The 12,857-nt window shown below is 39.9% G+C and overlaps 1 protein-coding gene across 1 annotated transcript in view; it reads left to right on the top strand.

Annotated features, from left to right (window-relative positions):
* The window catches only part of LOC143753478 (uncharacterized), a 107,980-nt gene that overhangs the window by 12,444 nt on the left and 82,679 nt on the right, over positions 1-12,857 (top strand). Inside the window, 3 exon segments of the mRNA XM_077245834.1 lie at positions 426-686; positions 7,763-7,946; positions 10,275-10,441. Coding sequence (XP_077101949.1) covers positions 426-686; positions 7,763-7,946; positions 10,275-10,441 — 612 coding nt within the window.

The following is a 12,857-nucleotide window of genomic DNA, read 5'->3' as shown; positions in this document are numbered from 1 at the left end:
CTCATTGTAACTGCATGGAAAAGTCTTACATTTTTCTCCTTTTGTGTTTTGTGAAAAATAGAAAGTAAAATGGATTATAATTGTGTGTTTGGGACATAGATTTTAATGGTGAGACTTTTAGTTTTTGTAATCAGTTTCTCAAAATTATATAAAAATTTTGATTTAGATTTATCGGCCAATATATCGGTAATCGGCTTTCAAGTATAAATAATTATCGGTTATCGGTATCGGGCAAAATGTTCATATCGGTGCATATTCCTATTTACAAAGCATTGAAAATACATCCTTCAAGAATTTTCCAAAATTCTGGAACTGTGAAACTGTTGCGCTCTAAAATTCCCATCATTCTTAAACCAATGGTGGCATTTGTTGGGTCAGTACGCAATATTAAAAAAAGACTTTATTTGCTCATGCTGTGTTCTTAGACGTTGAATAAGGCAACGGCTGCTGAGTATATCCACATTGACAAGGCCAAAGAATCCATTCAGAGGGAGATTCAGGAGGAGGTGGATGCCAAAATGTTTAAGATCAAGAAGTGCCTTCTGGATCCCACCCAAGGACCTGCGATCTACTCCCAGATGGGAAACTCCGAGCTTAGGAAAAAATACGCAAATATGACCGCCTCCGATGCAGTCATGGAAGTCTTCACCAACTCCGAAGGCATCTTCAGTAAAGCTATGACGAAGGTGAGCAACTTATACACTGCAAAAAAGGCTTTTCTGACTTAGTATTTTTGTCTTGTATCAAGTCCAAATATCTAAAAATTCTTAAATCAAGATGCATTTAATAGATGAGTAAAATAACATATAAGATATTATGTCCTGTTTTCCAGGGGAATTTATCAAAAAGTTGATGCTTTAAAAAAAGCTAAATTATCTGCCAATGGGCTAAGAAAATAATCTTGATTCAAACAGAAACTAGATTATTTTTCTTACCCCATTGGAAGATAATTTAGCTTGTTTTAAGCAAAAACTCACTTAATATTTATTTATTACCCCAGAAAACAAGACTCAATATCTTTTGTCGTTTTACTCATCTAGTAAATGCATGTTGATTTAAATTCTTTTTGATATTTGGACTGGAAACAAGACAAAAATACTAAGTAAGAAAAGCATTTTTTGTACTTTTCGCATTATTATAAAACATAGTTTGCAAGCTGGTTTTTCTTGTGGTTTTGATGTTTGATGTTTGATGTCTGCTAACCGCACTGGAACCGGTTCTTCATGGGTGGCATCTTGCTAAGTTACTTATTTAGCAGAGCCTGCTTTGACACTCATTACTTTTATGCATACTTACTAGATGTTTTTCCAAAACTCCTAACAGTTTTGTTGTACTTCAGACCAAATTCGAGTTAAAGACTGAGTTGACTTTAGAATTAAAATGTCCTGATAATTTACTTTCCCCCACGTCATCCAAGATGTTCAAGTCTGTCTTTCTTCAGTGGAAAAGAAATGCCCGTTTTTGAGGAAAACACTCCAGGATTTTCTCCATATAGTGACTTCAATGGAGTCCAACGGGTCGAAGGTCCAAATGTGAGTTTCAGTGCAGCGGTTTAAAAGTCTCGACACGATCCAGCCGAGGAATAAGAGTCTGATCTAGACAAACCAGCGCACATTTATAACAAAAATAAACATTTATATACTTCAGATCAGACATCGGCTGGATCGTGTCGAGACTTTGAAGCTACACTGAAACTCACATTTGGACCTTCGACCCGTTGGACTCCATTGAAGTCACTATATGGAGAAAATCCTGGAATGTTTTCCTTAAAAACCTTCATTTCTTTTTTCGACTGAAGAAAAAAAAAGACATGAACATGTCGGATGATGCGGGGAAGAGTAAATTATCAGGAAATTTTAATTCTGAAGTGAACTATTCCTTTAAGACAGAGACCTGAAGAGGGTCTGAATGACTTAGGCAATGCAATAATGCAAGAGTCGACACAGACCGCAAAAAGACGAGTCTGAGTCAAGATGAGTTCATGAAAAGACCAAGACCATGTAAATATGTGAAACTAGTGACAGATTCAAGATCGAGTCTGGTCTCGAGGACTAAAACACTAACAAATAGCCTAACTTGCAGGTTGTCTCACAATTCAGATTTAAAAAACAAAAAAAACAATTGTAAATCTATATCTCACAATTCTGACTTTTTTTTCTTACAATTGTGAGTTTACATCTAGGAATTCCAAAACAAGCTTCCATAAGATTTGCATGTGCAAACACAATATAGCAGTGTGGTTTTGCTTGTAACAAAAGTATTTCTCTTTCTGAAACAAGGTTTGGTTGAGTGCCCACTTGTAATTATATTTCCAAATGAGATTCTCAAAGGGATAGTTCACCCCAAGCTCTGTCATTATTTACTCTTTCTCATTTAGTTCCAAACCCGTATCACGTGTTTTCTATTTTGTAACCCAAAAGGAGATTTTATTGCTTGGTCTTTGCAATTACGACTGAAACTGAAGCTTTTAAGCTTCAAGAAGTGTGTGGATGATGCAGAATTCGAATTTTGGGTGAACTAATCTTTTAAATAGTTTCTCTTTTATTTCATGCTACATTCTTTTGGTAATTGCTTTTAGCTAATTAAGGATGTAAATGGGTTTACGGATGAGAGTAGGAGAGGGATAGTTTGCACTCTTCATTAATGTGATGTCACGCTCATCATCTGCTAATCCCACACAGACATGTTTCTCCCACGACTTGCATCATGATCATTGAGTCTTTATGGTCCTCATGCAGTTGAGGTTTTGATTGACCTTTCCCTCTTCATCCACTTTAAGCCATTATGTGCTCTTTGTATTTTCTTATTCATGCCATTTCTGCTTTGGTTTGATTAATTGCAGTGTTCCCGCGGGTCCTTGAAATCCTTGAAAGTTTTTGAATATGAAGAATAAGAAAAAAATCAAGGCCCTGGAAAGTTTTTGAAAGTAAACACACATAGATACAGGTCCTTGAAAGTGCTTGAATTTATTTTGTGCAAGAAGTTTTCTGGAAAAAATTCCATATTATTCCCTCCGCTCTGCTAATGTGTTAGCTTGCTTGATTTAAGTTAGTTGCGCACATTTACGTGTTACGTTAAGTGTTTCCCGTGTGAGGTACTTGGTGTTGTACGTTGCCATGACGTTCACGCGCGCAAAACTGTAACAATGTATCTTATTCCTGGTTCAGATTACACGATGGTGGCACAATCCGTTTGACGTAGGGTGTCGTGGGGATTCGTAAATGACAACGGGCGTCGGGACACAAGATTCGATCGTTTCATCTCGTATAGTGTGTAATAGTGGGGGACAACCGACGTCGCGTGTGCGATGCTTCACAACATCACGATAAAAAGACTTGCATGTTTAATTTTTTTTTGGTCCTCCACGATGGGTTCAGTTAAAAGTGAGTGAGTGAGTGTGTGTGCGAGAGTGAGTGTGTGTGTGTGTGCGAGTGAGTGTGAAAATCTTGGTCGACTGAAGTCCTGAAATTTTTGACTAAAAATTACGTTGGAAAAAAACAACGTTAAATTAATTAGGTGCGCAGTATTGGTAGCCTTGTTGTCCGCCTAAATGGATTATAAATAAACATAAAAAACTAGTAGGCTATTTGCAGTATATTAAATAATTTTTGACCTAATTATTTTGCACGAGTCTGTCGGCTCTGACAGCGTTGCATCACGTGCACCTGCGCAATATCATAGCCTATGATTTCCGAAAATAGTACTATGTTGTCAACTAGTGATATCACAAGAACTGTTGAGGAATATGCAACATAATTTAGACAATTCTTTTTGTCATGTTATAATAATAAGTTATAACTAGTGGTCGACCGATATGGGTTTTTTGATGGCCGATGCCGATATCTTTGAGAGCAGGGTGGCCGATATAAAGCCGATATTTATATATATATATATATATATATATATATATATATATCTACACACACACATATACATATTATATATATATATACATACACTCACACACACTTTAGATTTATATAAATCAACATTTAATAAATTTGATAAATTTAATACATATTTAAAAATCTTTAAAATAAACATGCTTAGGCCCTATACTAGATGGCAACTTCTTGAATCTGCAATCCTATTACAGAATTTTTCACAAATAAAGTAATTGTTTAAAAATATATGAATATGTGAATAAAAAGGAAGTAAACACTGTAAAAGGGCACTCAGTAATCTGGTAATTAATCAGTAATCACTGATAATCATATTTTTTCAAATAAAGACTTTTTTTTTACTTTGACTTTTGACAAGGTAACGCTAATTTTACATACAGCACACAGTGAAAACGACATGAATATGACGCAGTGGGCAACTGGATATAGCACAGCATATTTTAAAATGAAGGATTTAAAGTTTTTCGATCTCGTCTCCTGTGAAGCTGATCTTCTGTTCGCATTTACTCGCTTCACACGGACCGTCACTCGCAGGAACACGTTTATGCAGGCTACAAATGCACACTTCACAAGATATCACAGCTGGATTCGATTAAATCTGCAAGGTTTGTGAAATTAAATGTTTATTAGATATTCAGAGATTTGTTTAAATGATGTAGATGCGCATTTGCTGAATGTTGACGGTAAATGAGAAAGTATTTTAGCCAGATTTTTTGCCTTTTCGGTTACAAATAATATAAAAGCAAACGTATTACTTTTTCGCATACCATTTACTTTCTTTGACCAGTTCTGTAGCCACCGGTTGTGTCTAACAAAATATTAGATCTGACTGACAGAGATCGTAAACTAATGAAGACGGAGAATGTGAGTGAGCGCTGTGTTCTCTTCTCAGGTGCTGGTGTTCTCAGCGCCGCCCGTCAAAATAAAAGTCCCGCTTCCAACACATCGGCCAATCAGAAAAACTTATCGGCCGATGCCGATATTTTAAAAAAGCCAAATATCGGCCGATATATCGGCCGTGGCGATATATCGGTCGACCACTAGTTATAACTGTCATTCAGTTGTTCATTTCAGCCGCTCTGTGCATGTCCTCGCACAGAGCTCAGCTTCGCGGCTGAGACACGAATAGACTATTAACTTAAAGCTTTTACTCTTAATAAACACAAAAGGCACGTCCACTTTAATAAAAAAAGAATATTTATTAAGCAAACCAGATCAAGAGCAGAAACGAAATAAAGTGCATAACTGATACGCCAATTCCGACATGTTCATAATGGCCTACTCAAAACAGACAGGGCAACCTAACGCAGACAAATTAGCTTACCGCTTTTAGATGATATGTCATGTTTGTCGTCGAGCTGTGGAAGGAGCTGTTGCTTGCAAACTTTGCACTCTTCTCCAGTGGGTTGGGCTAATCCAAAACAAGTGAAAACAAGGGGGGTGTTCTGAAGACAGACTATTACCTGTGAAACAGGGGTACTCTGAAAACACCCCCATTAGCAGTTAGTGCTTTCCACCCGATGAAATGAACGCGCAAAAAAACAACCAATCAGAATTTTAGTCGAACCAGAACGTATTGACCAATTAATCGACTAATCGACTGGGACATTACAGCCCTACGAGTGAGTGTGTGTGTGTGTGAGAGTGAGTGTGCGTGTGTGTGAGTAAATGAGCGTGAGGGAGTGTGTGTGATTGAGTGAGTGAGTGAGTGTGTGTGAGTGAGAGCGAGTGCGTGTGTGTGCGCGCGTGAGTGTGTGCGAGAGTGAGTGCGTGTGTGTGAGTAAATGAGCGTGAGTGAGTGTGTGTGTGTGTGTGTGTGTGCGAGAGTGTGAGTGTGTGTGAGTAAATGAGCGTGAGTGAGTGTGTGTGTGTGTGTGTGAGTGATTGAGTGAGTGAGTAATCGAGAGTGAGGGAGTGAGAGTGAGTGAGTGAGAGTGAGTGAGCGAGAGTGAGTGTGTGTGTGTGCGCGAGTGAGTGTGTGCGAGAGTGACAGTGTGCGTGTGTGAGTAAATGAGCGTGAGTGAGTGAGTGAGCGTGAGTGAGTGTGAGTGAGCGAGAGTGAGTGTGTGTGTGTGCGAGAGTGAGTGTGCGTGAGTAAATGAGCGTGAGTGAGTGTGTGTGTGTGATTGAGTGAGTGAGAGTGAGTGTGAGTGAGCGAGAGTGAGTGTGTGCGAGAGTGACAGTGTGCGTGTGTGAGTAAATGAGCGTGAGTGAGTGTGTGTGATTGAGTGAGTGTGAGTGAGCGAGAGTGAGTGTGTGTGTGTGATTGAGTGAGTGAGTAATCGAGAGTGAGTGTGAGTGAGCGAGAGTGAGTGTGTGTGTGATTGAGTGAGTGAGTAATCGAGAGTGAGTGTGAGTGAGCGAGAGTGAGTGTGTGCGAGAGTGAGTGTGCGTGTGTGAGTAAATGAGCGTGAGTGAGTGTGTGTGATTGAGTGAGTGAGTAATCGAGAGTGAGTGTGAGTGAGTGAGCGTGAGTGAGTGTGTGTGATTGAGTGAGTGAGTAATCGAGAGTGAGTGTGAGTGAGCGAGAGTGAGTGTGTGCGAGAGTGAGTGTGCGTGTGTGAGTAAATGAGCGTGAGTGAGTGTGTGTGATTGAGTGAGTGAGTAATCGAGAGTGAGTGTGAATGAGCGAGAGTGAGTGTGTGTGTGTGTGCGAGTGACAGTGTGCGTGTGAGTAAATGAGCATGGTGAGTGAGTGAGTGAGTGAGCGAGAGTGAGTGTGTGTGTGTGCGCGAGTGAGTGTGTTCGAGAGTGAGTGTGCGTGTGTGAGTAAATGAGCGTGAGTGTGTTTGTGCGCGAGTGAGTGTGTGAAAGAGTGAGTGTGCGTGTGTGAGTAAATGAGCGTGAGTGAGTGTGTGTGTGCGAGAGTGAGTGTGCGTGTGTGAGTAAATGAGCGTGAGTGAGTGTGTGTGTGTGAGTGAGTGAGTAATCGAGAGTGAGTGTGCGTGTGTGTGAGTAAATGAGCGTTAGTCTGTGTGTGTGTGTGTGTGTGTGTGTGTGTGCGCGAGTGAGTGAGTGAGCGAGAGTGTGAGTGTGTGCGCGAGTGAGAGTGAGTGTGTGTGAGTAAATGAGCATGAGTGAGTGAGTGAGCGAGAGTGTTTGTTAATGTGTGTGCGCGAATTAATATGTGTGTGTGAGACGGCACGCGATGACTGGTCGTAAAACAACGTATAGTCTGACATGTCTCTTGTCCAAGTTGACTTTTAGGAGTCAAAATCACGTAATCTGATACAGTGACTATCATAACAGACAAAAAAAGCGTGTAATCTGATCCAGACATTACAAGGTAACACGATGTAACCACATTAAGGCCTTGAATTTGAGGGTATTGGACCTGGAAAGTCCTTTAAAGGTCTTTGAATTTGAAGTTAACCGAGGTGTGGGAACCCTGTAATTGAATCCGACTGAGAACATGAATGTTTCTAATGTATGCATTTTCAATGAAACGTGTTATGCAAGCAACTGAGCTTCGAACTCTGGGTGGACAAAATCGGCTGTTGCGGTCTTTTGATCAACGGACTTTAGAGGTCCCAAAGTCGAGTACTGTACTTTTTAAAACAAAACTTAAAACTTATTTGTTCAGAATGGCTTTTAATACGCAGTAGTGATGCAACAATTTTTCTGATGATTTTAAGAAACCATATCTGGCTTACTGTTTTTTATGCTTCATGCTTTTGTTTTCTTTTTTCTCTGTTTTTATTTGACTGTTGTGTTGTTTATTTGTACCTGATGTGAAACACACATTCTTCACCTGGTATACCAGACACCAGACACCTGGTGGCTGCTATAAAGTGCTGTATAAATAAAGATTGATTGATTGATTGAACTGATTGTGCTTGTTGTTTTGTGTGTGTCCTCAGAATATCCAGGCATTCCTGTCATCTATAATCAGAGACAGGCTAGCTAGAGCCCTATTCCAGCTTGCTATATGCTGTGGCTCCCTGGACGCCCCTCAGGACCTGGTAGCTAAAGAAAAACCTCCGAAAAAAGCAGAGGCAAAGAAAGCTACGGAAGAGAGAGGAACAGAGATGCTCCCCACTGAAGGTGTGCACTTTATGACCTTATTAGTTATCTTATTTTCATTTTCAGCTTTAGCACCCTCTAAGGTTAAGGCTCTGATATAGTAACAGCAAAGTAATGTTTTTTGTTCTCCGCTTGAGGTTTAAAAGAAGTTTGGTTTTAAGTATTATGTACATACATCGAAAAATAAGTACAATGTACTTATTGTGTTCATGTTGTATTGTAAAACACTTTTGCTGCTATTGAGGTGTGATACGGGTAAGGTTAGGGTCAGGTGTGTGTGTGATACGGATAAGGTTAGGGTCAGGTGTGTGTGTGATACGGGTAAGGTTTGGGTCAGGTGTGTGTGTGATACGGGTAAGGTTAGGGTCAGGTGTGTGTGTGTGATACGGGTAAGGTTAGGGTCAGGTGTGTGTGTGATACGGGTAAGGTTAGGGTCAGGTGTGTGTGTGATACGGGTAAGGTTAGGGTCAGGTGTGTGTCATACGGGTAAGGTTAGGGTCAGGTGTGTGTGTGATACGGGTAAGGTTAGGGTCAGGTGTGTGTGTGATACGGGTAAGGTTAGGGTCAGGTGTGTGTGTCATACGGGTAAGGTTAGGGTCAGGTGTGTGTGTGTGATACGGGTAAGGTTAGGGTCAGGTGTGTGTGTGATACGGGTAAGGTTTGGGTCAGGTGTGTGTCATACGGGTAAGGTTAGGGTCAGGTGTGTGTGTGATACGGGTAAGGTTAGGGTCAGGTGTGTGTGTGATACGGGTAAGGTTTGGGTCAGGTGTGTGTGTGATACGGGTACGGTTAGGGTCAGGCGTGTGTGATACGGGTAAGGTTAGGGTCAGGTGTGTGTGTGTGATACGGGTAAGGTTAGGGTCAGGTGTGTGTGTGATACGGGTAAGGTTAGGGTCAGGTGTGTGTGTGATACGGGTAAGGTTTGGGTCAGGTGTGTGTCATACGGGTAAGGTTAGGGTCAGGTGTGTGTGTGATACGGGTAAGGTTAGGGTCAGGTGTGTGTGTGATACGGGTTAGGGTTAGGGTCAAGTGTGTGTGTGATACGGGTAAGGTTAGGGTCAGGTGTGTGTGTGATACGGGTAAGGTTAGGGTCAGGTGTGTGTGTGATACGGGTAAGGTTAGGCTCAGGTGTGTGTGTGTGATACGGGTAAGGTTAGGCTCAGGTGTGTGTGTGATACGGGTAAGGTTAGAGTCAGGTTTGTGTGTGATACGGGTAAGGTTAGAGTCAGGTGTGTGTGTGATACGGGTAAGGTTAGGGTCAGGTGTGTGTGATACGGGTAAGGTTAGGGTCAGGTGTGTGTGTGATACGGGTAAGGTTAGGGTCAGGTGTATGTGATACGGGTAAGGTTAGGGTCAGGTGTGTGTGTGATACGGGTAAGGTTAGGGTCAGGCGTGTGTGATACGGGTAAGGTTAGGGTCAAGTGTGTGTGTGTGATACGGGTAAGGTTAGGGTCAGGTGTGTGTGTGTGTGTGATACGGGTAAGGTAAGGGTCAGGTATGTGTGTGATACGGGTATATATTTATTTATGTGTATTTGGTGGCGTTTTCTTAGCAGTTATTGAGGTATTTGATTGGAGTTAATGTAATTAATTATTCTGCATATTATAAAAACGAATTGGCAGCACTTTACAGAAAGGTCCTATTAGTTAGCATTGGTTAATGCATCAACTAACAATTGGCAATACATCTGTTGATGTGTGGATGATTAATCTTAGTTATTAATAAAAATACAACTGCTCATTGTTATGTCATTTCAGGTTCATTAAATAATATTAACACATGAAAATTTAGTTTTTTAATAATTGAAAAAAAAAGTTACAATTGTCAACGAGTGGATCTCTGAGCTGAGTGAGTGAGTGGAGGCGGGGCTCATTTGCATATTCATAGAACCCTATATACTAAATAAGGCAAGGGTGTCGAGTTACAGTCAAGTTATTTTAAGGCATGAAGGGATTTTTTCCAAGAAAAAAACATTTACATAAGTCATTTAGGTGATCAAAGATGAGTTTTAAGGGATAAAAATGATTGACTACAGGGGGGATTTAAATAGATAATTTTTTTAATTGTTAGTTAAGTTAAAAAAAGGACCCTTATTGTGAATTATCAATTATTCAGCTGACAGTCTAACACCTAAATGACTTCTGCTCAGGTGCTTGAATTTTGTTGTGAAAAATTGCATTGATTTGTTGTATCGTTCTTGATGCAAATCAGACAGTTTCCCTTATTATTAAGGTTCTCCTTTTACTAGGATGACGATGACTATGGGGAGTGTGTATAATCAGTATCAATGTTTGTTCATACTTCATTTATATACTTTCCTGCCTAATGATGTGGTCCTGTTTTGCGTAGCTGACGTGAAGAGCTATTTCCAGGACCGCGTGGCTAGCTTCACTAGCAATCCTAGCCTAGCTCAGCTTCGCACGCTGGAAAAGAAGATCGCAGAACACTTCAGATTTAAAGACTTCAGCCAGCTCCAGCAAGGAACTTACCTTGATTTCATCATCAAAAACAAAAAGGTGTGTGTTTCTGCTTCACCTCGTTTTTCAAGTCTCCTTCATTTATACAGCGTTTTAACAATATAGATGTTTCAAAGCAGCTTTACAGAGATAACAGGAAATTACAGTAACAGAGATTGTGTGGGCTTTACAGCAGCTCTAGAATAAAGTTATTGTCCAGATAAAGATAGTTTTTGATTGATTCACTTCCGTTGCAAAGATCATTAGTTATTATTTTTATAAAAAAATGTTTGTTGCAAATTGTTTTATGCATTTTATATGCATGTAAGGTGTCCTTGAGTGTCACATAAGGCACCTATAAATAAAATGTATTATTATTATTAATTATTAAATATACACGACACCGTTTGAACTGAAACCAGAAAACTTCCGTTGGTTTGCACGACACCAGTGTTTGGTGCTCGCGAACGCAAACTGTGAAACAGGATCCAAGGTGCAAGTTTATTTAATTTTTTTAAAAACATTATCATCTCTGTAAACTTCAAAAACGTGAATCTGTGAAAACGGCGAAGGCATGCACATGCATATCAAGTGTTTAGTTTATAAATATATGCGTGTTTGAATATATATATGTGACCCTGGATCACAAAACCAGTCACATGTCGCACGGGTATATTTGTGGCAATAGCCAACAATACATAGTATGGGTCAAAATTATTGATTTTTCTTTTATGCCAAAAAATCATTAGGATATTAAGTAAATATCATGTTCCATGAAGATGTTTAGTAAATTTGCTACCGTAAATATATATAAAAAAATATTTTTGTGAGTGAATGCAGCAAAATCGTGAACATAAATTAACAACTTTAAAGGTGATTTTCTCAATGTTTAGATTTTTTTACACCATCAGATTCCAGATTTTCAAATAGTATCTCAGCCAAATATTGTCCTATTGTCCTAACATATTAATCCTAACAAACCAAACATCAATGTGTTCAGCTTTCATATGATGTATACATCTCAATTTAAAAAAAATGACCCTTGTGACTGGTTTTGTGCTTCAGGGGCCGTATTACAGAAAGATCCTAACTTTAGAATCCTCTCTTATCTGTTTGGTAAATGTGGCAAGTTCAGTTAGGACAAAAGCTATTACAGAACTACAAAACTCTGACAAATAATTACAGACTTCTATGAAATAAAAGGATTTGCCTTTTCTTATTTCATTTGTGATGCCGACAGCTTGTAGGATAAGTGTGTGGTGGAAAGTGTGATAGCAAGCAGATCTCCAGTGCTCCTTTGAGAACCAGACCCGTAAAGAGATGTGTGTGTGTGAGGTTTCTCACGTCGTGTGTGTGTGTTGCTCTTCCCCGCAGATCCTCCAGGAGGCAGCAGGGGGCGCCGTCTCCATCGAAAGCCAATATAATAATAATAATAATATAATATAACACACATACCAAACACACTCTGACATCCATACCAACACACCCGCACAATTATCGCTGCATAGTTTACCCAAGTGTCTCTATAATATGCCGAAGCAGAAAACAGGAATAAAGCGAGTATTTGCTCTATAGGCCAAACCTGAAAAACATCTGGTAAAAAATAGTAAAAATTTTAATTTAGAAGTCTTCCCAACAGAATGAAAGCCTCTCAACAAAAGTTGCATATTTTCATAGTTAAATGGCCCTGGGATTAAAAATTGCAGTTTTAATGGGGACATTTTTGTCCAAAAGGCGCTGAGAGGAAGTATTTTGTGTTACTAGTGCAAAATTGATTTTTTAAAAGAAATGTCGGTGAAATAGTAAAATTCCAATAAAAACACACACCCGTGCCAAATTTTAATATGCACTTAGTATTAGGGCTGTCAAAATTGCTCAAAAATGAAGTTCGAATATTCCCTCTAAAAAAAACATATATTCGAACTATTCGAACATCTGGTTGCGCATTTTGTCAATAACAGGACAAATTAATACAAAGAGACATAACTACTTGTATATGTAGTTTATTAAAGTTTAAACATATTTGACAACGTATTAACTTACACAAAAACAAGTAAATCAACTAATGGACAAGACCGCAGACCTACTCTCGCTCGCACTCGCAGGCACTCTCTCTCTCTCTCTCTCTCTCTCTCTCTCTATCTCTATCTCTCTCTCTCTCTCTCTCGCCCTCTCTCTCTCTCTCGCCCTCTCTCTCTCTCTTGCCCTCTCTATCTCTCTCTCGCCCTCTCTCTCTCTCTCTCTTGTCCTCTCTATCTCTCTCTCGCCCTCTCTCTCTCTCTCTCTCTCTCTCTCTCTCGCCCTCTCTCTCTCGTCCTCTATATCTCTCTCTCTCGCCCTCTCGCCCTCTCTCACTCTCTCTCACCCTCTCTCCCTCTCTCGCCCTATCTCTCTCTCTCGCCCTATCTCTCTCTCTCTCTCTCGCCCTCTCTCTCGCCCTCTCTCTCTCTCTCTCTCTCTCTCGCCCTCTCTCTCG

The sequence above is a fragment of the Siphateles boraxobius genome, unplaced genomic scaffold (assembly GCF_051911475.1).
Source record: "Siphateles boraxobius isolate OS27281-9 unplaced genomic scaffold, OSU_SipBor_1 103, whole genome shotgun sequence".
NCBI lineage: Eukaryota > Metazoa > Chordata > Actinopteri > Cypriniformes > Leuciscidae > Siphateles > Siphateles boraxobius.
Note: the sequence above shows the minus strand (reverse complement) of the source record. Positions and strands in the feature narration are given on the sequence as shown.